Source organism: Chelonoidis abingdonii, chromosome 7 (assembly GCF_003597395.2).
Source record: "Chelonoidis abingdonii isolate Lonesome George chromosome 7, CheloAbing_2.0, whole genome shotgun sequence".
Classification (NCBI taxonomy): Eukaryota; Metazoa; Chordata; order Testudines; family Testudinidae; genus Chelonoidis; species Chelonoidis abingdonii.
The window spans coordinates 21,788,708-21,813,292 of NC_133775.1; the positions used below are offsets into that span (position 1 = coordinate 21,788,708).

Below are 24,585 nucleotides of genomic sequence, written 5' to 3' on the forward strand. Positions count from 1 at the left end.
ACAAGAGGCACTATAGACAGCTGCAAATCCATAAGGCCCTGGGCTGGAATCCGGAGTAGAGGGCGGGCCCGGGTTCCCCCCAAACCTCCCAACTCCTGATCAGACACAGGAGGAGTTGATCCAGACTGTGGGGGAGATCACTGAGGTGAGCAAATCTGCCAATAAGCGCAGGACCCACCAAGGTAGAGGAGGAACTTTGTCACACCACATATAAATATTATTTCTTTCAACTGTAAATCAACCAAAGCTTCACCAAGGTTATATTTTACACATCATTTCCAATTTCTTTTTCCTGTGGGAGTTCGATATTAACATGTAATATAGTAATCATACATTTACATTTTGTATTAAAGAGCACATCAAAACATACCATCTTTAATATGTACTTTATTATAGTAAAGAACTGAATGTTAGTTCCCATAGCTTTTAGTTTTCAAATCAGTCATGTTTTTGAATTTCTAGGACATGCATATCAACAGATGTCTGCTGCATTTGGGGACCTCCGATATATTTTCTACTTAGAAAATTTTCTGCTGATTGAAAATAAGATTCTATTATGTATATCTTTAAAGACTTAGTTATGCCACCCTGAGTCACACGAGTAGTACAGGAAATCAACAGGTCTATACAGGACTATCAGGGTAAGGTACTATTCAGTGTGACTCACTGCTAAGTCAATAAGGATTTATTCTCCTGTTTTTGTTTATAAATAAGAATAGATCTCATTGACATCAGTGCAAGCTACATGTCCATATCAAGGGACAAATAGTTCCACAATGAGTTATATTCTGCTATCAGTTATTCTGATGTAAATCTAAAATAACTCCACTGAATATAGGAAAATTATTCTGGATTTTCACAGATGTTATCAAGAACAGAATGTGATCTGATCTGATAGTGGTCTTGATCTGAGAGTAGAATCTGAACCTCAGTATTCTTACATGGTAAAAAATTTAACATAAAGGGAAAGATTCTGATCTGTGTTTGACATCAGAGGAGTTATACCTTAGATTGATATTAATATAACTGAAATAGATTCCAGCCCACAGACTTTGAAAATGACTCATGATTAGATCTGGGTGAAATTTTTTAAACAAAGCTTTGTGAATTAATGTTGAATTTGCTAAATTATTTCAGCAAAAAAGAAATGAGTTTAATTTTGACATTTTTAAAATGAATCATTTTGATTTTTTGATTGAAACTGCTGTTTGAATTTTGCTTCAGTTTATTTTTTTTAAAAGGTAAAAATAATGGTGTCAAGTGAAACAAAACACTCAGCCACTGAACTGAAAAATCAGTTTTTCACACCTCTCCTCATAATGACAATATATGTAGCACACTCCTCAAATATTTTAATTCACTGTTTGTATATTATATACTTATTCATAGTACTGTAACCATAGATTTAACTTGCATGCTATTTTTATTTCATATTTCTGCTTTAATTCTTTTTATAAATGTTTAGGTTGAAATAAATCTAAAACGTTATCCAACTCCATACCCAGAAGATTTAAAGAACATGGTAAAATCTGTTCAAAATCTGGTGGGCAAAACAAGCCTTGGAGTGAGGCCTGAGAACTCAACGCCAGCTGCCAACAGTGAGCAAATTATGAAAGAAAAGTATGAGCACAAGTGGCCTATGGCAACAAAGGAGATTTCAGTGGAGGTAATATTACAAGATTGTTACTTTCAAGAGCTCAAGGTGGGTTTTAACCTGGCTCCGTTACGTGACATTGTTTTATGTCTGATCATAAAATCATAGGCAATTGTTTCTGGTTTTAACTTTTTTATTAGAATCAGATTAATTTTTCCTAGTTTTTCTCTAAAATTAGTTGAGACTCATTTTCTCAGTTTTCAATCGTCATTGATGTAAGTAGCTATTCTGCTGTTCATGTGTGTCTGTAACTCTCCTAAATGTTAATGGCAGTGAAATGTACATAGCAGTAGCAGAATAGACCATGTAATAATTTACATCTCAGTTGTATCTGAATCAAGAAGACATTTGTGAGTATATGTAATAACAAATCTAATGATTTAGGGCAAGATTCTGCCTTTTACTCATGTTGAGTCTGATTCTAAGGTTACTGAAGTCAACAAAAGTCTTTCCATTGACTTCAATGAACTTTGTCACGCCTGTTGAATAGTATTTACTGAAGAAGTCTCATAAATGTCAATTGGACTACTTATGAAGTAAGATACTATTCATTGTGAGTGAGTTGCAGAACCTGCTCCTTAAAAAATAGATACTTACCAAGAGAAGGTAAGTCGTTATATGGTAAAAGGCTGCAATGCTACCATGAACATTGTTGGAAGTTATTTCCAAAATTTACTAGCTATATGGAGCTAAATTCAGAGGTCGTGTAAGTAGGGTCAGTTCCTTTGATCTCAGTGGACATTTACTCACTTATACAAAGTCTGAATTTAGCCTCTTTTTAAAACCAATTAATTACAATTAAAAACACAAATTACAGCTGTGATGATGCTTGCAGTACTTATTGATCATTTTGTAATATACCTGGAGAGATCCGTGGAAAGCACCTGACACAGTTTTGGAAGCCCCTACAAAACCCAAATTTTAAAAAGAAAATAAATTAGAAAACAAAGTCATTCAATCTTTATCAAATTTTCTTTTCACCTCTTTGTAATTTAACTGTTACAATTAATGCATTATCCTTGAAAGGTACCACCCTGTGGCCAGCTGTTGCTGTGTAATTATATTAATTTGTCTTCACCCGTTGTGCATGTACCACTGCAGATTGGGTTGTTTTCACTCATCCAATAGTCCTAGTAATCATTGCTCCACTTGTTGCACTGCCATGTGTGTTTCACTTACAGTGAGAATATTTCCATTTCTTTTGGGCTTGTTCTTATTAAAGCACACTTTAGCACAATTGTTTTCCCTTGGGACTGCTTCCACAAATGTTCATAAAACCTAGGTACTGCTTCAGCTGGGTACTTTGATCAGAGTATTCAAAATCAAATAATTTGCTGTTTTCTTTAAAGTCCTTGAATCCAAATGTTGTTTCTTTTAACTCTCTGAAATACATTCTAATCATTTAACTTTCACCAAATGTTGTTACAATCCTCTTCCTTCAGTCACGGTATTTGTGCCATTTTGTTCTCATCAACTAGATAAATTTGTGTTGTATCATCTAGCTTTGAACATCAAGGAGCCTGGAGCCCAGGTGGCACCTGGTCCAGGAGACGGGAGCCCAGGTAGCAGCTGGGCTCCCAGTGGGAAGCAGAGTGCCCAGGTGGCAGCCTGGTGAGGGGCAAGAACCAGAGAGCCTGGGCAGTAGCCCGGTGGGGGCTGGGGAGCTGGGTGCAGCCTGGCTGGGAGTGGGGGGTCAGCAGGGCTATCAGCAGAGAGCCAGAAGCCTGGATGGCAGCCCAGCCTGAAGTGGGCATCCTGGATGGCAGCCCAGCGGGGAGCCAGGAGCCGGGTGAACAGCTGGGCTCTAGCTAGAGCTTCCCACTCGCCCCAGGTTGACAGCCCGAGCTGTGAGCCGGATGCGGGGTTCATAGCAGGAAGCCTAACAGTCTTTCTTTTCAATTTCACGGTTCCCGCTGGGAGCCGTGAAATTGACAAGCATGACCGCCAACAGCCGATGTAAATGACAGTGTCTACATGAACACTGTGTTGCCCTAACTACACTGAGCTAATCCCTATGCCTCTTGTGAAAGGGGAATTATTATGTTGATGTAGTAGGGCATCTGCATTGGTGGGAGCAAGGCTGTAGTGTAGACACTGACACAATTAAGTCAATGTAAGGCAGCTTACGTTGACCTAACTCTGTAGTGGAGACCAAGGAATAGAAAATCAAGCATTCCAAAAAAGCCACCTGTCTGATCAGACAACATTCATAACTTGACTTTGGAAATCCCAAACAGGAAGAAGAAAGAAGAACATACAGAAAGTTCAGAGGTACAATAAGAAACTTAACATGCTCTGTGCTTCAAACATTACAGTATATCACAGCTTGAGAATGCTACACATGTACTTTTTCAAAAAGACATTGGATGATAAGTTTGTATATTGGGGTGGAAACTGACTGATGCATAGGCAAAATGTTATTAAGTAATGGCCAGCTTTAATTTGTGTGTGTTTATTATATTGTATAGGAAATATAGTATATTTTATATAGTGTATTTTTATACAAAATAGTATAAAGGAACTGTAACTGGTGTATCAAAATAATTTGAGGTCTTGAATATATTACAATAAATATGGAGTATGCATAAGAAACAAATATATATATTTGTTTAGCCAACATTGAGGAACTGATTAAACTAACTGATAAGGAATCTAAGGAATTTTGAGAAGGTATAACTACATGTAAGGCAAAAATGTTAAAATATCACTGCAGAAGTATGATAGTACTCTCAAATGTGTATGTGTATGTGGCAATCCTCTCACTTATTCTTGCTTTCACTCATGTTACTAAAAGTAATTAATAAAGTATATATCTTATAAACCTATGAAAATAAGAGCAATAGTAACATGGTTTCATTTTTAATTAATGAAATTGTGTTTTCGAATATTGCATCTCTTTCCTTTCTTTCATCTTCTCCACAAAGTCATTTAACTCACTATTGATGGAATAGCTTTGCCAACGAAGGCTGGGGGGACAGAGTCTTATAGTGCCTCAACCCCCCTCCACCTTCTGTAGCAGAAGTGCTCAGCTACAAGTATACCTCCAGCAAGGCTCAAACCATCTCTCTTCCCCCAACATTCCCTCCATCACGCCTACTTATAAATGCCGATTTTTCCTCCCTCTCCCTTCTAACACCTCTCATTTTCTCCCTCTCTCTCTGCTACCAAGTTTTCTCCACCAAATGTTCATTCTTCTCCACATGACCGATACTATCATCCCCTTTTCCCCCAACCTGTGTCCACCCTTCCCAGAAGGTCTTTTCTGAATCTGTCGTCCCCCTAACTCATCTACCATCCACGTCTCTCACCAAAGCTGTGTCCCACACCAGCCTTCCTGATCCTTGAAGCTGGGTACCCCCCACAAGACAATCCCTCAGAGGCTGTGTTCCATCAGAGTGCCCCTTATGGCTGTGTTCCATCAGCTGCCTTCCTCAAGGTCTCCCCTGAGGCTTGGATCCCCCCCGTAACTCCTCTAAATAATATGTTTTCCACTATCTCCCTTCCCACTTTGTGTTGTTCACAAGGTCTCCATGGGCAGTCTCCTCCTCACACCTGAACCATGTCCATGTCATGATGGGAAGGGAAGAGGAGGAGAGATACAGAGAATGATCCCTTTTCATATCTCCATTCCTTTCACTTAGCTGCCCTGTTCTGTAATTCCCTAATTTTAATTACCCTTCCATGGTTCAAGCCACTATCTCACTTCCCTTCTTCCTCTTTCTTGGTGTTTTCAGAGCATATCTGATAGCTGGTTAGTACAGTAAATCAGTCAGATTGAAGATGTCAGACAGTGCAGCATTTGGGTTCAGTTGCATATATGGAATCATAAAGCTTCTCAAGGAGGGAAGCAGCAACTGTCTGGTTGGATATGAAAAACAAAGGGATAAATTGTGCTAAAACAGTTCTGAGTGAAGTGAGAGATCATCAAGCAGTAGCAGCTGCTGGGTGAGTGATAATGAACGAATGGATGAGTCTAGAGCATTTCTGATGGGAGGTGGGGTTGTTGACTTAACAAGACAGTTTTATGGTTGAGCTGTGGACAAAGAATCCGATGCTGGAAATGACAGCTGTAAAAGAGGAGCCACGTCCAGCTGGGAACAACTGAGAAGGCCCCCTCAACCATATATTACTTTACTTTTTAAATTAAATGGGTTCAATCTTAACACAATCTAAGGACTCAATTTGAATTTATTTCAGTACTAGGAAGGCAAAAGGGCAGAGTCTCTAGGAAATCCATTGAGTTAATTCCCCTTACTTTTCCTTATAAGCCCCTAAAATCAAAATGTTGTTGCCCCTTTTGACCCGAGCGGCAAGTCAAAAGTTTGGGGTCCCGTTGGTGTACCAGTTGGGAGTAGAAATTGGTGATAGTCAGATATTTCTTTATGCTGTTTTGTTTATTTACAAAGAATGTACGAAGTCGTCTGTCTCTGACTACAGAAGGAATGAAATAGCACGAAACAGCTTCTTTTGCTCATAGCACCAGGAGCATTCTTTCCAGCCTGCACACCTGACCCAAAAACCTTTCCCCAGGCTTCTTCCAGGGACAGCTATCATACTTTCAGTAGCTCCGTTCTGTGTGTGCAGGCCCTCTCTCTCTCATTCCTTCTCAGTTTCTTTGTGTCCTGTCTTCCCATACACATACTTGCTCAAAACAATACTCGGCAAAAGCTCCTGGGTGGGTTCATGCACTCCTTTTGTCTTATGCTTACAGTTATGTTAACTGAAGGGTGAATTCGCACCTATGAACTGCAACCCCATAACAAGGTTTCATCCAACTCCTACAATATCAGAAACAACACTTAAAGGAGCGCCATGGATGACTAGAGTGGTGGACTAGGGGACCTGGGTTCTGTTCCTGGCTCTGCCATTGATTCACTGTGTGACCTGGGCAAGTCACTTGATCTCTCTCTGCCTCAGTTTCCGTATCTGTGTGTTGGGATAATAGCACCTACCTATGTTGGTAAAATTCTTTGAGATTATGTATGAAAAATAAATATGTAAATGCTCGGTATTATAAAACAAGGGTTTTATAAGTAGATCAGAGATGAGTCAGAATCTTTGGGGTTCTCTCAGACCATTCAAAGTTCTCCCTGCATTTCCAACCCCTAATTTTCTTTACATTATTGTTTAAATTCTGTGAACCTAGTGATTTTTGATTTTCAAAATGTTTTTCAGTTTAATCCTAATATGAATTATTCTATTAAAGAGAGCTGCAAACTATGATTTCTAAAATAATCTTTCGAGTCATAATTAACCAAAAGTGTCAGAACACATATTTCAACCAATAAAAGCACATTTTATTTAAAAACAGAAACAAATGACTTACTGGTCTAATTCTTTGCAGCATGGATTTTAGCAGCACACATCTTGTTTGCTCCTTGCATTATGTAGGAAACCTTTTGAAGTTCAGCCAGATTAGCATTTACTCTCAAAACACAGGGTTGACATTATTATTAGCCTAAGTTCATAGAAAATTGTTTTGGAGCCAATATTGCCTTTTGGTTCAGTGCAGATGTAGGGACAGTTAAATTTGTAAAGATCTGTCCCATTGTAATCGGAACAAATGAATGAGTAATACTTAATTCTTCAATAAGTGAATAGTTTTTTTCTAAATTTTCATTCATTTCTACTTAAATTTTACATTTTTTTAACCTTTACTCCATCAAAAATGTGTGTGGTCTTAACGCATCTCATAAGTTCTATCTAGCTCATCTGCGTGTTCAGAATAAACACACTCTCATCATAATATTACTGCTTTGTTAAAATATTTTATGAAGAAGTAGAATTGTAGAGTGACAATTTCAGCATGATTAGAATGATACTGTCTGTGCCTGGGTTTATGTAGTTCCATGTTCATGACAAATGTGGCTGTTTCTTCGTTGCCTTTTGCAAGTCCACCTTACTATAATTTTATTTTATACTTTGGTATTATTCTCTCTCTCTCTCTCTCAGGATTCCTTTGGACACCCTGCTAATGACATGAGGATAGCAGAACTTCGCCCTTCAATGGCTGAGGCTCCCTTGTACCAACCCAAACTTGTTCTTCTGGGTAAAGAAAAGAAAGGTACTGCAGTATCTTGACTCCCAGTTGTGTTCAGTGAAGGCATGTTTAATGCATGCAGCTAGACAGATGAGCTAGAAGTAATACATTGTGCTGGGATTTATTGGATACTACACTCTGATTTGCAGATATCTTACAAACATGTTTTTAAATATATGCATGATAACAGTTTGAACATTTATTTTTTCCAGAATGTTTAGTTTCTGAATGCTCCAACCCCCATAATGCTTGTTCTATTTCATTTCAGAATCAACAGATGAATCTGAAGCAGATAAAATCCACTGTCTCAATAACAGTGTTTCCTCAGGCACTTACTCAGACTACTCACCTTCCCAAGCTTCCTCAGGATCCTCTAATGCTCGTGTTAAAATGGGGTCCTTGCAAACAACTGCCAAAGAAGCAGTGAATAATTCTCTGTGGGGTAACAGGTGTGTATATGTTTACTGGGTCTGATTCTCTGGTGAAGTGGAGAGTCAGGTTCTCTGTTATATTTTCTAAAGTGAAATAACCACATACCGAAAGTGCATAGTAAATTGCTATGCTATAAGGTTTGCACACAATAAGCTTAGATCCTGAGCTGCAGCTGAGGAGTGCTTGGCGCACCTTAGGATTGACAGAATGCTTGTAACCCCCAGCCCTCAGTTTGTCCTGAGAGGACCCCTGCATAAATAAGAAGCCTGAAAGCTGCTCTAATTTTTACTGGCTATCAACAGCCTCAAGGGGACTATTCTAGCAGCTGGAGATTGTCAGGGCGTAGGGATACTGAGTCACCTCTTCTCTACCCCAGACATGCTCCTACACTGGCAACACAAAATAGAAACTGCTATAGCAGTTCTTTGCCACCAAAATGTGTCCTACATATGCAGAATCCTCCACAGGCAGGTTAAGCTTGCTTTATGGGGATGCCATTGCATTGCAGCAGAAGCACAAAGCTGTCCAACTGGACAAGAAGATCAGGGCCATCATGCACCAAATTTTCAGAAGCTTTGTTTTTCAGCCTGGAATTGTGTTAATTCCTGGATTTATGACAGCAAAGGATTTTATAGCTGAATTATTATGTGCAGAGTTACTCACTTTGCCGAAAAATAAGTTATATTACATACAAAAAAAAATTAAAAGTTATTTAAGTTGAAAAGCTAAGCCCTCAAAAGTTAGAAAATGCCAGATTTCATGACAAAGCACTGGCATAATTTATATATATTGTAATATAATCCAAAGATTATACATGAGAAAACATTAGGATGTTTTGTAAGAACTTCTTTCTGCTGATTGCTCACTTATTGTAACAGAGGCCGGGATAGTTTTCATTGCATTTTATTTTTAATTTTTGCAGGCTTGCGCAGTCTTTTCCACAGCCTCTTGAGACAAAGCCATTACTCAGCCAGCTAGAGTCTGCTCCAGTGGGAAACCTGCAGCAGCGCAATGATAGGCATCCAATGAGTGACACTTTTGCTGACAGCTGGAATGATGCCCCACACTATGATAACACAGGGTTTGTTGCAGAGGAGAGCACAGTGGAGAATCCTAGCACTAACCCTCTCTTATGCGCTAAATCTAGAAGCACGTCTGCTCATGGACGCAGGCCTTTAATTAGACAAGACAGGATAGTTGGCATTCCCCTGGAACTTGAACAGCCTACACTCAGAGACACACCTGAATCAGAAGTGCCTCCTTCCAATCCTTGGCAGAATTGGACCAGAACTCCAAGTCCTTTTGAAGATAGGACAGCTTTTCCTTCTAAATTGGAGAGCACCCCCACCACCAGCCCTTTGCCCGAAAGGAAAGATCATATCAAAGAATCTCCTGAAGCAGCTAGCACTTTTTCTCCAGGAGTAGCCTGGGAGTATCATGATTCAAATGCTAACAGAAGTCTTAGTAATGTCTTTTCACATATTCATTGCCGTCCAGAGTCTTCTAAAAGTGTTATTGCAATGAGCAAGAGTACAGAGAGGCTTTCCCCAATGATGAGAGATTTAAAAACTAGTAAATTTAAGAAGTCGCAAAGTATTGATGAAATAGACATTGGTACATATAAAGTTTATAATATTCCATTAGAAAACTATGCATCCCGTAATGACAATGCAGGAACCCATGAAAGACTAGATAAAATGATAGGGCAGGAGCATGGTATGTCTAGTATGTCTCGTAGCCAGTCTGTACCAATGCTAGATGATGAGTTGCTGAGTTATGGAAGTGTTAAGGTACAGCAGCAGCAAAAGCCTTCTGTTACCAAAAAAGTCTATCAGTTTGACCAAAGCTTCAATCCTCAAGGAGCAGTGGAAGTTAAAGCAGAAAAGAGGATACCACCACCTTTTCAACACAATCCAGAATATGTTCCCCAGCAGAGTAAAAACATTGCCAAGGATTTGGTTAGTCCAAGAGCCTATAGAGGCTATCCCCCCATGGAGCACATGTTTTCATTCTCTCAGCCTTCAGTTAATGAGGAGGCTGTTAATGCTCAGTTCTCAACCCAGGGATCAAGGTCAGGATTTTTGAGAAGAGCTGATTCATTGGCAAGCTCCACTGAAATGTCAATGTATAGAAGAGTAAGCGAACCTCACGAACTGCCTCAGAGTGATAGGTATAGCAGACCTCAGTATAGAGCAGCTATGGAACGCCAAAGCAGTATCTCAGTGTCTGAAACCCAGTTCCTCAAAAGAAATGGCAGGTATGAAGATGAACACCCTTCATATCAAGAAGTGAAAGCCCAGTCTGGAAGTTTTCCAGTTAAAAACCTTACACAAAGGAGGCCATTGTCTGCAAGAAGCTACAGTACAGAGAGTTATGGTACATCTCAGACTAGGCCAGTTTCAGCTCGGCCTACAATGGCAGCTCTATTGGAAAAGATACCATCGGACTATAACTTGGGTAACTATGGTGACAAGCCTTCAGATAACAGTGATATAAAGACAAGGCCTACCCCTGTGAAGGGAAATGAGAGCTGTGCTAAAATGCCTGCAGACTGGAGACAACAGCTACTTAGACATATAGAAGCTAGAAGGTTAGACAGGGTATGTTTGGCATTTCTCTGGAATTAATGCTCTAGTTTTATATTTTAATATTTCTAAGTATGTGCATGTACAATGGTGAATATACAAATTTCTGATTGTGAGATTCCATGTATTTGTGTTATGGGGAACTCATCTGTGAAAGATTTTGTTGACGTAAGATATATAATCAATTAGTATTGGGGGTTCTTGGGTAAATGATTTATGGAGGCTTATGTATAAAAGTGTTTGGTACCAAAAAACCTGCTTCATTTAGTTATACTTCGGGACTGTCTGAAACACTACAACCATAATTTCTATCAAAGAGCAGTATCAGTCATAGTAGAAGGTTCTGAAATAAAACTAGAGAGGACTGAATCTTAGTGGAAAAATTTCAACTCTCCCATTTTTCAGTTTCCCAAAATGATATCACTAAACTTTTATCCATACAATAAATAGGAAGAATTTTAAAAACAAATTCAGAGAACAGAAATAAGATTGAGAGTAGATGATCTGGATGGAATTACCGTCAACGTAAATCTGTAGAAAATAAATCCATTCTGAGTCCATTAGTGCAGTTAGCCACAACAAGGTGTCTGGGATACCCAAAAAGGGCACCAGTGGCCAGTGGTTTCAAATCCTAGCTTAGTTTGTTGCTATTGTAAATTTAATGAGCATAACTCTTATATCCCACTGGCGTAAATTAATTGAATTATGCTACTAACCAAGATCAGAATCTTGCTCCATAATTTCAAAAATAATTTTAAAATTGTCTAGGGTAGTTTATGCAATATATCTCCATATTAGGTAAAACAGTTCATAGCAGCAAAAGCAAAAAATCGTAAGGAAACTATTACAAAAACTTTTCCCTACTATTTTGAGTGAATGTATTTCAAAGCTGTATTTGTTTGACTTCTTTGTGTTCTCAGACTATTGGACACAGTCTTCTTCAGTCCCCCTGTGATTTTGAATGCCCTTCCTCCAGTAGTTTGTGGCCAATAGTCATTTCCAACTCACTTCCTACTGAAGGATGCTAAACTGCAAACCTTGATGGAACTCTGGGGGGTGAATATAAACAACAATGTTACAGCTCCCCTATAACCTTCATGGGAAAATATGAAAATTAATAATGGCTAGTGGGTTAGAATGCACTGCTGAAGAGTGGCCAAACAAACAAAGAGTCTTAAACTGGCCTTTTTCTTCCCTCATATCCCCTTCATCAGCTTCCTCCTTTTGCCACCAGAAAAACTATTATACTATGTAGACTATTAATCTGGTTTAAAATGTAATTTTTACTTTAAAATATGAAGTTCCCAATTTAGCTTTGCCAGAGCTATTTCATGGTGTATCTTCAGAAAAAATTGAAGAAACTTTTCAAAACTCATTTAGATGGCAGTATAGGTACCAAGATTTTCAACTTTTGGTCTGAACTCCTCTTAAAAAGTAGAGTAAAGATCTGACTCTGGCTGTACCTCTAGGAAGTGCACAGCACAGTTTAGGGAGGAGGGACCAAATATGGCTTTATGCTGCCCACGTTTGCATCTGTAACACTTTGGGTTCAACCCAGATCAGTAAGAGATGTGTCACCACTTGCCTTGCGACTCTGGGTGCCTTAAGTGCTGTGTTATGGTGGCTTACAGCCCTGACACCAACAGCCTGAACACAAGCATGCATGTCAGACCTTGGCTTCCACTGCTTAGTTATTGTTTGCCAAGTGACCCCAAGACCCTCCCTGTCCTGAATTTCCCCCAAACCATCTGCTCTGTAGTGTCCAGTCCTTTAAAGGAGTTTGTTGCTCCTTTAAAGAGACTATACTCTGCAGCTCATTAATCTAACTGGGGTTTGCCAAACACTTATTTCAACCACATCACTGGTCGGTTTAGATAAAAGGTAAAAACAAGCTTATTCAATCAGAAAGAGAGAGGTTTAAGTGAGGATATGGGGTAAAAATAGAAAGGGTTACCAAAAAACAGAAGTCACAATATGCTTTATAATGGCTAAGATGTAGCTTAAGCTACAGTCTTCAGTGAGGAAACTACCTTGTATAATCTTCCTTTTCCAGCAGTCAGTGAATAGCTCTTAGGATCCCCACAGAGTCCAAGGTGCTGGTTTTCCTCGTCTCCTCAGGTGAAGAATGGCTTAGGGGTTTTCTGTTCCTCTCTTTATAGTCCAGTAAACCTTTGAAAAGTATATCTCAAGGTTCATTAACCCTTCTATGAAGGGTAGGAAGGCTTCCTGGGGGTGCAGTCTCCATTCCCATGCTGATACTGTGATTGCTTTTTCCCCACTTGCACTCCTTGTGGCTTTGTTTGCCTGGCATGCAAATATGCTTTTGTCTTTGGTCACACCTTACTCAATTTAGATGAAGTACACATGCAAGCAGACATAACCTCATTCCTTTGTCTGGGGGTGTGAGGGACTGTTTTATCAACTCCTTCTGATATGCTTGGTTTAAACACATTTTAGTCATAACTCCAGAAAATCTGTGTAATCCCTTGTGGGTTGACAGTGTATATATACATCATGCAAGAATATTAATAATCAGTGAGTTATTCATTTTCCAGAGATGTATTACGTGCCACCTTTTAAATATATATCTTGACGAGTATTAGCTGTAGTGAATATGTCCAGCCTTTCAGGAGCTGCAGACGCAGAGTAGTGAACCCCCAAGGGGCCTCTGTGACACAGCGTACTTCAGATTCTTGACTGCTCTAGTGTCGAAAATGGTCCCCAGCAAGGGTGACCATATTTCCCAAAGGTAAAATGCGATACCATGTGGGGCTCGCCCAAGTCTCTCATCCAACCCCCCAGGCAGAACTGGTCTGAGCTGCTTGCCTGCGTTCCCTCCTGCATACAGAGCTGTCCCAAGCCACCTGCCATCACTGCTCGCCTGAACCCCACTGTGTGGGTCTGGCGTTTGCTGCTCACTCCCCCAAGGGTTGCCAACCCTCCTGGATTGTCCTGGAGTCTCTAGGAATTAGACTAATCTTTAATTAAACATTATTTCATGTGATGAAACCTCCAGGAATACATCCAACCACAACTGGCAAGCCTACTCCTGCCTTCCCAAACATTCTTCCATGCCCCATTGGATAAGATACACTTTTGGGGCAAAACTGGGCATTTGACCCAAAAATTAGGACACCCGGGGTAGGGCTTAAAAAGGGGACTGTCCTGGCCAAAATGGGATGTATGGTTACCCTACCCCCATCATAAATTGTATAGCTAACATACAGTAGCCTATCTTGAATGATCTATGTGCTGCAACATAGGCCATAATCTCTATAATGCCATGCATTATGGACCTGCCCCCCATAATGCCTCCTTTCCTTACCCTTGGCATCCCCATGTGCTGGAGATTGCAGGGAGGACAGCATAAGGCCAGGCAGGGAATTATTCTGTGATCCCATAAGGTGCTTATTAAGCCCTACTGTGCTACCACAGCCGGAAGACAGAAAATCTGTTCCTAAAGTTTCATAGCACCAAAGCTACCTCTGAAGCACAGCTGAGTGCCACATTGGCTAAGGAGAAACATGGAACGTTTCTCACTGATGTTTCACCGCTTGAACGAACCCCTGATGGTCACATTTTAAAGGACACTTGTGCATCCTTTGTCAGACAGGCCTGCCAGAAAAACAGGCATCCTGGCTGCTGTGAATTTTTACTTTCAAATGAAAGGTAAATTATCTACTTTCATAGTGGCTCAACAACCTCCAAATCTTGGCAACCAGACTTAGACTTTATCTTTGATGTCTAACGGCCAACACTCTTCAAATGGTCAAATTTGTGGGAAATAACTTGTTTTCCTTCCATCCAGATTAGGATTCAGTACTCCCAGTTTAGTTTTGTAAGTAAAGGTTCAATTTTAAAGCAGGGCCAATATTTGAAAAACACCAAAGCCAGGCTGGAAGAAGAAAGAGGGAGTTGCTGGGGGCTAGTGACTACAGGCCAAAGCAATATTGCCTTTAAAAACAAAATTAAACAAGGTAATTAGAAAAAATTATACTGTTTTTCATTTTCCTTTTTTTTTAAACCAATCTAACTTTACATAAAGGATGGCTGGAGAGTAGATTTGTTTTTTATATAAATGAAATGCTTGTGTAATAAGGGTTCAAATTCTGCTCTCATTTACAGATGTGCAATAGGGGTATAATTTAATGCAGAATATGATCTGTGGTTGGTAATGTATCATTCATGACTTATTGGGATTTCAAACATGACATCACTCTTTTTTAAAAAAAAAGTCAAACCAATGAAAACTACTAACTAGAGTTGGTCAGAAAATTGATTTTCCATCCCTCAAAACATTTTGAGATTGTGAAAAAAATTCACTCTGAATTGGTACATAAAGCCGAAACTTTTTGCAGAACAAAACTCTGGGGAAAAAGGGGATCACTCAAAATGTTTTGTTTTGATATATATGAAGTTTTCAATTTTGATCCCCCTTTTATTTTTATAAAAATAAAGTAAATTTTAAATGAAAGCATGTTTTGAAATGAAAAATCAAAACTTTGTTCTGAAAATTTTGAAATAAGATGTTTTGACATTTTCAAAATGATTTCCAATTTTTAAATGAAATTTCAGTGAAATCCATACAATTTCACAAAAAAATCAGTTTAATCAAAATAGTATTTTCTAAATGAAAACGATTTGAACAAAAATTTTCCAGTCAGTTCTACTTCTGACAGTCACTAACAGAAGTCATAGTAAATTAAATAATTGATTGGTCGAGGTTTTGAAGACAGACCCATTATGACTTTTCTTCTCCAGCTTTGGGATGGTAGTGGCTTTCAGAAGTTCTTCACATATGACTCCATTGCCTGGAATATGCACTCTTCATTGAAAAACTAACTCAGAAGGCTTAACTCTTTTGATTTCCAGGCGTCCTTACCAAAAAAAAAAGAAATAGAAAAAGAAAAAGAAACCTGCTAATGGTTTTCTCAGAAGTGATATGGGTGTACTGCTGAAACCCTACCCTTTCAGTAATGCTCAGAGAGCATTGAAAGGCTCTGGATACTGTTTGGCAATAGTGTATTACAAATACATCATAGGTTTTTAAAGAGAGGGAAAAAAACATAAGTAAACTGTCAAAAGTGTATTCTAACCCTTACTGGTGTTTTTAGGAAGCAATATTAAACCTGTAGCTTATTTAACTTGTAATGGTAGCGTTGGATATGCACAATTACTGCTTTTCAGTGTGGAGATTATTGTTATACCCATTTAGATGTAGAAAGATGAGCATGTTTATTTTCCATGCAAAATCTAGTACTGATGATATAATATTTCTATGCATGGTTTGACTATCCTGCAAAAAATACACTTTATAAGTATGGGCTTGTTTCATAAACCAAAGCGGCTTTGAAAAACTGCTGTGGTCTAATGTGTAAATTTTTAAAATGTATCCAAATACATAATTTATGCTGGATCTTAACAACTCTGAAGTCAAGATATCCATTGCTATTCATGTACTAAACAATGATGAATGTTAAAATAACTTTAAGGCTTAAACAGACAAACTTAAAAAATTTATCTTGAAGACTGAAACTTCTTCCCTACCTCCATTGCTATACTTGTGGTATGTAAAATTACTCCTTGTTTGGAGACCACATAATACCTAATCAAAATGTGGTATCTTAAGGACAGAGGTTTCAGTCTAAACTTTGTATTTTCTGGATTTTGTTGGTTTAGGACACACTTTACAATTATTTTAAATATTTGTGTTTGGTGTAAAGAATACATTCATTCATATAAAGCATGCAGTGAAGATCCTGATTGATTAAATTAGGTTCATATTGATTAATGCAATTGAAAGTGATCTAATATATAGTAAATTTGCAGCATGCAGTCAGAAAGTGATACTGTGACCATAACGATACTTTGCACAAGATCAGTTTTATGGACCAATCTTTATGGAGATGTAGGAAGTGTAACAAACTTCATGTTAAAGGTCTTTGCTCCAAATGAGAACATATTGTGCTAACTGATGGAATCCTCAACACAAACATATCAGGTTGCCTGTGCAGCTGGTTTGTAGCTGCTAATAAAGAAAATGGGCAGTAGTGGATCCAGCCAGCTGATCCTATTATGTGGAATTTTGGTCCATTTAGTCCATTTATGCACAGACCCATTCACTGTGTGTCTGTCCCAACCAAAATCTTCTCTTCCACAAAGAGCTGCCTTGGGGATCAATTAAATAGCACACAAGATGGTACAGAGACCTCTTGTATGGGTTTTCCTGCTATTACTTCCCTGGACTTCGGATACACAGATTTTTGGGAGTGTATGGCATCCCTGACCTTAGATCCATAAAAGGATTTGTACCATAAAATATACCACAGTTTTCAGACTTTAGTATTTCAGACTAAAATATTTCATTTGCTATCAGTGTTATAGTCTTTTTATGGTATTCATTTTGTGTATAACCAGTACTGTATGTGCTTTTATTCAACTGAGTGCATGCATCAAAAAGCTACTTATTTCTTGGTATTGTTTGTTTGCTTAAACTAAAACCTGTGAAGTTAACCATGGTTGTGCGATACTTGATTCAATGAGCATGTGTGTTCATATCCTGTCACGTGGTTATTTCCTCTATTCAGACCGCTGCTTACAAACACCACACTGTTAACCTTGGCATGCTGCACTCTGGAGGTTTGTCAGCAATGCATGCAGGCAGAAGCATGACTTTAAACTTGCAGACTAGATCTAAATTTTAAAACCAAATTCAGCAAGAGCTACCTCTACCAAAAGTAAGTATGGGATAGCCAGTATATAGCAACACCACAGAATAAATTAATACCCTTTGCTTTTTGCTGCTTTAGCTTTTCATGCTTATATCCTGTAATCAGTCCAAAAAGCAAAGATACTAGTACCATAGTTTGCCTAGTTAATAACCTTGCTTTTTGGATTAACCAGCTCACATGGCTGTCCTTGCTGCTTTCTGCTCTTGTGTTGCAGACTAATGTTATCCTGATTATATGTTCTGGGAATAGAGCTGGGATTATGTTTCATATTGTAGATATTTAATCCTAGAAATGGTACTATAGACTTTTTTTTAAGAATGTATGTAGATTGCATCACAGGAGCCAAGGTTTTCCTCTTTCCACTAATTTATCTGTAACAGCACTGACATGCTTTGAGACCCTACTAGCTACAATTACAGTATTTTTAAATTTTGGTTTTAAGTGTTGGGGATATAGAAAAGCAAATTAGGGTTCTCAAACTTTTCTGTTTCTGATTTCATACCTATTATTGATATATTTATGCATGTATATATGTATCATACAGACGTATAAACATCTACTAATCTACATGGTTCATTAAAGAAGTAGGTATAGCAAGATAGAGTAGAATACTATGCATTAAAATCTTGCCAAAATATTCACAGCATTATGTAGAAGGGACTGTAGTCTCAGCTTTAACACATATGAGTAGTCTCACTGAAGTAAGGATAGGTTCTTGCAAGGAATAATTTTGACATAAAATTCCAAACTGTCTTATTATTTATGCATATGCATATGAAATCAATGTGACTACTCACATGCTCTGACATTAGCCCATGTGGCTTAAGAGTTTTGCTGAACTGGAGTCTAACAGCCTGATCTAACTATTAATACATAAAGTGTATTGTATTTCCCAGCTACTAAGCAAACCGGTATATTTCAACAGTACAAATACACACATTGTATTGCCAAACTGCACCTAGTAACTTATTCTTTAACATTTGGTTAGTTTCTTATGCCCCTCACTCTCAGCTTATCCAGAGTGTTACAAACCTTCATATTTGTACTTGTACATCTCCAATGTTGCACAATTAATGACAATTGGCATCTTAATTGGTACTCACTTAGAAAAGGAGTTTTTCAGCATTTGTCATATTTTTTTTCTTTCAAAGACTGTTGCTATATCTTTGGGTGATATTAATTCTTGTTCCAGGTCATTGCAAGGAATCACTTTGACGTGTAATTCCAGACAGCCTTAGTATTTTATGCATGTATATGTAAGGATGAGGTATTTCATATATCGTGCACATCAAGAATTTTTGATCATATGCTATACTTGACTTTAATGCATTCAGGTCAATGGGGAGTTATATGTATGGATCTAGGTGATATATGACCTCACATGCATATTCATGTGACCAGCAACTAAGGACTCTCCAAGCTCTTACTCTAGTATTCCTTCTGTTAAGCACTGAATCACAATCTGCTACATGCCACCATAAAATTTCATCTTAAAAAATGTGGAAGAATGATATTCTCTCACTATACAATTTGCAAAGCAAAGACAAAGTTAGTATTGGTGTAATACTTTGAATTCCTAATACTGCTTATTTTTATTTCTTGATGTATTCTAGAACATTTTGCATTTTTGGCTGCAAGACATAAATAACTCGTGAACTAAATGTTAAACTATAAATCTTCCAATGGCACTGTGTAGATCTTTGAGAGGTATCTACTGGAAATTCTGGAATTGTCTGGAAGTGTGTTGTGGATTCAGACTGTTTTCACAGAAAATGTTGATTCGGTTTTTATTTAAAGAAGGGTAATACAGTAGAAAGTTTATAACTAAACATAAGTCGCTTGAAATTCTCACATTCAGAATGCATATCTCACAGGGAAAAAGATTGCTTACATATATCAACCTTTTCTTTCTGAAAACTGAATGCCTGTGAGCAATCCACACCCGTGGAGCCTGCAAATTTAATAACAGTGGCAGCTTTTGCTGTGTTCTCTCTGACTTGTTTAAGATTTTTTTTTTATCATTATCCTGGTTAATAAAATAACCTTACTTCATTTTGCAGGTGTCTCCACATCTAGATAGATTGAAACAACACCATCATATGTTTAAACATCTACTGTGTTTTATTGGATTCTTAATTTTCAATTCTACATTTGTCTACTTAAAAGCTTTGAAAGGGATACATTCTATATGAATGTAATCCCTGCTGACATTAATTGGAGTATATATTGATGGGAGAGCAAATTTTAACACATTTAAAACAATACTATGTTTAAGTTATTGATGTTCAGCTGGATCTGCTGTTTTGACTCTGAGAACTCAGGCGAGGGACAGAAACTCTAGAAGCAAAAGTATTCCTCCCATATGTAGGTGCATTAAAGGGAGGAGATGTAGCAGGAAGTTCGTCCCCACGGCACACTCACATACTATCTGGCTTCTAGTGCTATGAATCAAAGGGAAGCAGCTAGAGCTTTCAACAGAGAACTAAGGGCCCAATAAATGGTGTGTTTTGGAGTAGGAGGAGAGGACCTGGGCCTCAGCCCTTTATATACCAGGATTGCTGTACTAGGGAGAATGCATGTTACACCTATTGTGCAGTTATAGCAAGAATCACTACATCAGTTGTTTACTTCAGGCCTTCTCCTCTCATTTACAGCAGCATAATTCCTTTGACTCCAAAGGAGTTACTGATTTCCGTTGGTGAAAGTAAGAAGGAATCATGTGCATTATGCTTTTCAAAGCTGTAATAGATCCAGACAATACCACTTGGATGGTTTGTTCCTCTTCCTTCTCCCTAGTGTTGCTCAGACTCCAAAGAGCCATAATTAAGGCCTAACTGGCCAATGGCAGCTCTAAGAGTCAAAGAAAACAATTAGGGATGTGTTTATCTTTCTTAATCTGTTCTACTGCATCTACTATCACATTGAACTGTTGCTTCTTACTTTTTATCTAGATTTAGTAAGTATAAAACTCCTATTCATGTGCAGTTCATTCAGCCGCTGTCAAATGAATAACTTTATAAGCAGCCAAATTCATTTTCCTGTCAAAAACGAAAAGATCTATCATCACAGATTTTTCCCAATCTTATACAGAAAACAGTAAATAACTGCCTCATTTTTCTTTATTCTGCAGCTTTAAAAAAAAATGGCACCACATTCTCTGCAGTGAAAAAAGGAACTTCTTTGAGAAGAATGCCTTCAGTTTTAAAGTTCATATGATAATTATTTTTTACACTGTATGGATTGTTGCTTAGATGAACTTCAGTATCAAAAGCATATTACTCTCTCCCCTAGGAACAATCAAACAGTATGTTACTTTGTCAGAAAATATTGTCATATAGACACAGTCCTTTGAATAGCATATAGCGCATGATTTGTTTTAAATGTTCTTATCAGTCTTACAAAGTAGGAGCAACTCTGGGGATTTCAGTCCATGAGAGCCACTAGTGGAAATTAGTCACATCGCAAGAATGACACACTTCCTTTTCTCTGTGTGTTTTTATTCTCAGAATAGAGACTATGCAATGGCAGGTTTTTATTTCTAATGTTGCTCACTGGAATAATCTCACAAGATGCACATCTTATTTTCATGACTCCAAGGGTATAGCAATCATGCAGTCTCATTCAGCCAAACTGAGAAACAGGGTAGGAGGCATTGGCAGTACTCAGATATCTAAAGGGTTTCCACAGAGAAAAAAAAATTGGAAATAATCTGGAACAATGGCCTAGATTCTGAACTGCAGACAAGGAAAACAGTAGAGCGTAAGTGGTGTGGTAATGGCTCTAAGCAACTTTTGCATTCCGCTGATCCTTCTGGACACCAGGCCAGTTCCTGTCATAAACTAGAGTGGTTTAAAATCTGCTTTAATTTATGTTATCTGCTGATGGTCCCAAGGGTCTGTTACAATAGATGAGGGATCAGCCAAAGGTAATGGACTCTCAGCCATGCTCTCCTTCTCCTAGCCATGCATTTGTGCCAGCAGGAGTATCATCAGAGGATCTTCCACATTGTAGAAATCCTCCTGTGGCTGGATCAGCCCTGTGATGGCAGAATTTTGAAAGGATTCAGATAAGAAAGTTATATTTATGTGAATAAAAATTAATTAAGCCTAACTAAAAATATTAATAAATGGAAAATGAAATTAGGTAAAGATAGAATAGGACACGAAGACCACAAAAATAACTGAAAAAGAGATGTGTAAAGTCACCAGTGAAGGAAAATGAGCAGGATTAAATGTGTCGGGGGAAAGGGGGAGGGAGTTGAACAGAAAAGAATAATAGAAGTATGAGTCTAGTTCAGGAAAGCACTTAAACATGTGCTTAAGTCTATCCTATTCAGGAAAGCACTTAAGGATGTGCCTAATTTTAAGCATGTGCTTAAGTCCCATTGACTTAAATGGAATTTGCATATATGCTTAAGTGCTTTCCTGAACTGAGGTCTGTAAGAGTAATGCAGAAGGTAACCCAAGATATGACAACTATAACTTCAATATTGTCAGTATTAAATATAACCTTTTAAAGTATGCATTGTAAGCTTACCTTTTCATATTTACATTATAGAAGATGGTGAGATATTTATATATTCTTTCTTGTACTTTACAATTTGAAAGAGCAGTAAGATGCTTTTAGATTGTGCGATTCTATAGCAAACTATTGTGTTAAATGTAATTTCAGAAAAATATTTACTGTTCTATTACTTCAGAATTTGAGTTAATTTTTCTCACTTCTCTCATTATTGCCAAGATAATTAATGAGCATCTAAAGTTCTCCAGTTTAAAGTAAGGTCCATAGACAACAGTTCAGTCAAGACTGCAGCAGGTATATAGTTCTTACACATTAACATGATATAGGGATAAAACATAAAATGATTCCCATTACAGATGAAATGTTGTGCAATTGAACAAGGTGGATTTGGGGCAAAAGTAAGTGGTGGTTTTATACAGTGATCTGTCAAGGCACTAAAGTATATCCTACCATTTTTACAATAGACCCCATCACAGCAGAGCAACATCCTAGACAACGGACAAGAAGATGTTTCTGCTAGTAGCCAATGGAATCCATATCCACTTGGAAGGCGGGATGTGCCACCAGAAACCATTACTAAAAAGGTAACCAATAGCAACATGATGATATAAAATCTGACACTTATGTACTGGCAGTTTTCGCCTTTTCCCACCAAAATCAGCGTTTGGCTTCACTGACACAGAATAGGGGCAATACTCTTTTTCTTCAAGGCTTAAAACAGCTTGTAAATCAATACTCTAAGGGTCATATTTTCAATCCTAACCTGTTTTTTGAGCTCACTTATGCCAAGTTAACTTACTATGTTTGCAAAAGTGGGTGCATGTACCAGTAGTTCTGCATACACAAACTAGATAGCTGGGCAGAGAACTGCACACTCTACCTGCACAAAATATTCAGATTCCTACATTATTAGGGTTCAGTAATTTAAAACTAAGTGTGGAGAAAGAGACCAACTTAAGGCTTGCTGAAAATTTGACCATTGGTGGTAAACTTGTTTATGAATATTCATAAAACTGAAGGACAAAGAATTTTAATAAACTAAAATTTTTTAAAAACCTCAAGTTTAAAAAGATCTAACTGTAAAAACAGTAGTGATTATTAAATTGTTAATCTACACATGTGCTAGTTCTGATCTCTCCTGCGTTAGTTATAGGAGTGAGCAGAGGAAGTCAATAAAAATGGTGTAAGTGAATCAGAGTCAAGTCCAAAGACATAATGAATATATTTGCAAATGCTGCACTTCAAATACCTTTTAAGTATGGATAAGGTAAATATTTTCCTACTGACTTCAGATTTTTTCATTCAAGCCAGTCTCAGAAGCAGCAGTCTTTGCCATTACAAAAATTACACAATGAAAAGGGGTCATTTATAAATGTGCAGGAGAATTACTCAAGTAGAGCATCAGGTCCAGATGCAATAGAAGTCACTTTGCTCAGTGCAGCCCAGGGACTGTTCCCTCCTGGCACCCCCAGGAACATAAATCATTGCAAGAGACAAAGGGCGGTCGAAGGCAGATGGGGCCCTGGCCTTCCATTTGTGGGAATGGGCTGAACCACTCAAAGGGATTGTATAGTGTACACAGGAGCTGGGAGAAGGATTGTACTTCCTGAGAGGAGTTACACCTGATTTTGTCCAGTATACGTGAGATCAGGATTAGACTCATCATCTCAATATATGATATGTATTTGTACATTATTGTGATAAGAAACTGCAAAGTCAAATCCGTATTAGATATTTCAATATCCTGCTGTACAAATGTGGTATGTTATAAATATTACACAATGCATCAGAATCTGTTTAACTCGTTGGCACTATCCATTGTTGTAGCCGTCATCAGCAGTTTTAATTGCATTGGCAATAACGGACTCCCAGCTTCAAATAATTAACTTTTGTGATGGATGTTAAAATAATATATAGAATACAAATGAAATCAAGTGAAAACATTCCACACAATAGAGATGTTTTTTCAGCAGAATTAGTGATTCTTGTTTCTAAGAAAAGGATTTTATTTTCAGTTTATCAGAAACCACGGTATAAAGGCACAAGAAGCATTGATATAATCTTTGCAAACAAAATCTATGAAAATGAATGAGAGAATGAATTCTGAATATTATTTACTTTTCATTCTCAATAGGTACTTTTCCATGTGCATTTATGACAATGCTAATTTTCCTTGCACTGAACATGACCTAGAATATTGTTTTGTTTTTCCACCAGTTGAAGGCTTAAATGTAGCAATCATTTTGAAATTAATTTCAGAGTCTTCTGTAAAAGTAAATTCCCATATACTGAAGAATGTGATTTTGTAAAAATAAATAAGGGATAAATTCTGCTCTCCCACTAGCATAATCACACTGGTTTTAATGGGTTTGTGTCAATGCAAATGAGAGCAGAATCTGGTACAGAGCCCCATGTGTGTCACCTATCCATATTAAATCTGATTTCTTCGGTTTGCCTGACAGAATATATAGCATGTAAATGATCCATACCTGTGGGGCCAGTAAAAGCAGCAAAGAATCCTGTGGCACCTTATAGACTAACAGACGTTTTGGAGCATGAGCTTTCGTGGGTGAATACCCACTTCGTCAGATGCATATATCTGACGAAGTTGGTGTTCACCCA

At 37.9% G+C, this 24,585-nt stretch overlaps 1 protein-coding gene across 10 annotated transcripts in view; it reads left to right on the top strand.

The window, feature by feature from the left end:
• LRRC7 (leucine rich repeat containing 7) overlaps positions 1-24,585 on the top strand; it is a 342,753-nt gene that overhangs the window by 277,582 nt on the left and 40,586 nt on the right. For all 10 annotated transcript variants that reach the window (XM_075067709.1, XM_075067704.1, XM_075067702.1 and 7 more), the window contains 5 exons: positions 1,466-1,666; positions 7,607-7,718; positions 7,963-8,143; positions 9,049-10,726; positions 22,428-22,547. In XM_075067709.1, the coding sequence (XP_074923810.1) occupies positions 1,466-1,666; positions 7,607-7,718; positions 7,963-8,143; positions 9,049-10,726; positions 22,428-22,547 (2,292 nt within the window). The remainder of the gene's footprint in view (positions 1-1,465; positions 1,667-7,606; positions 7,719-7,962; positions 8,144-9,048; positions 10,727-22,427; positions 22,548-24,585) is intronic.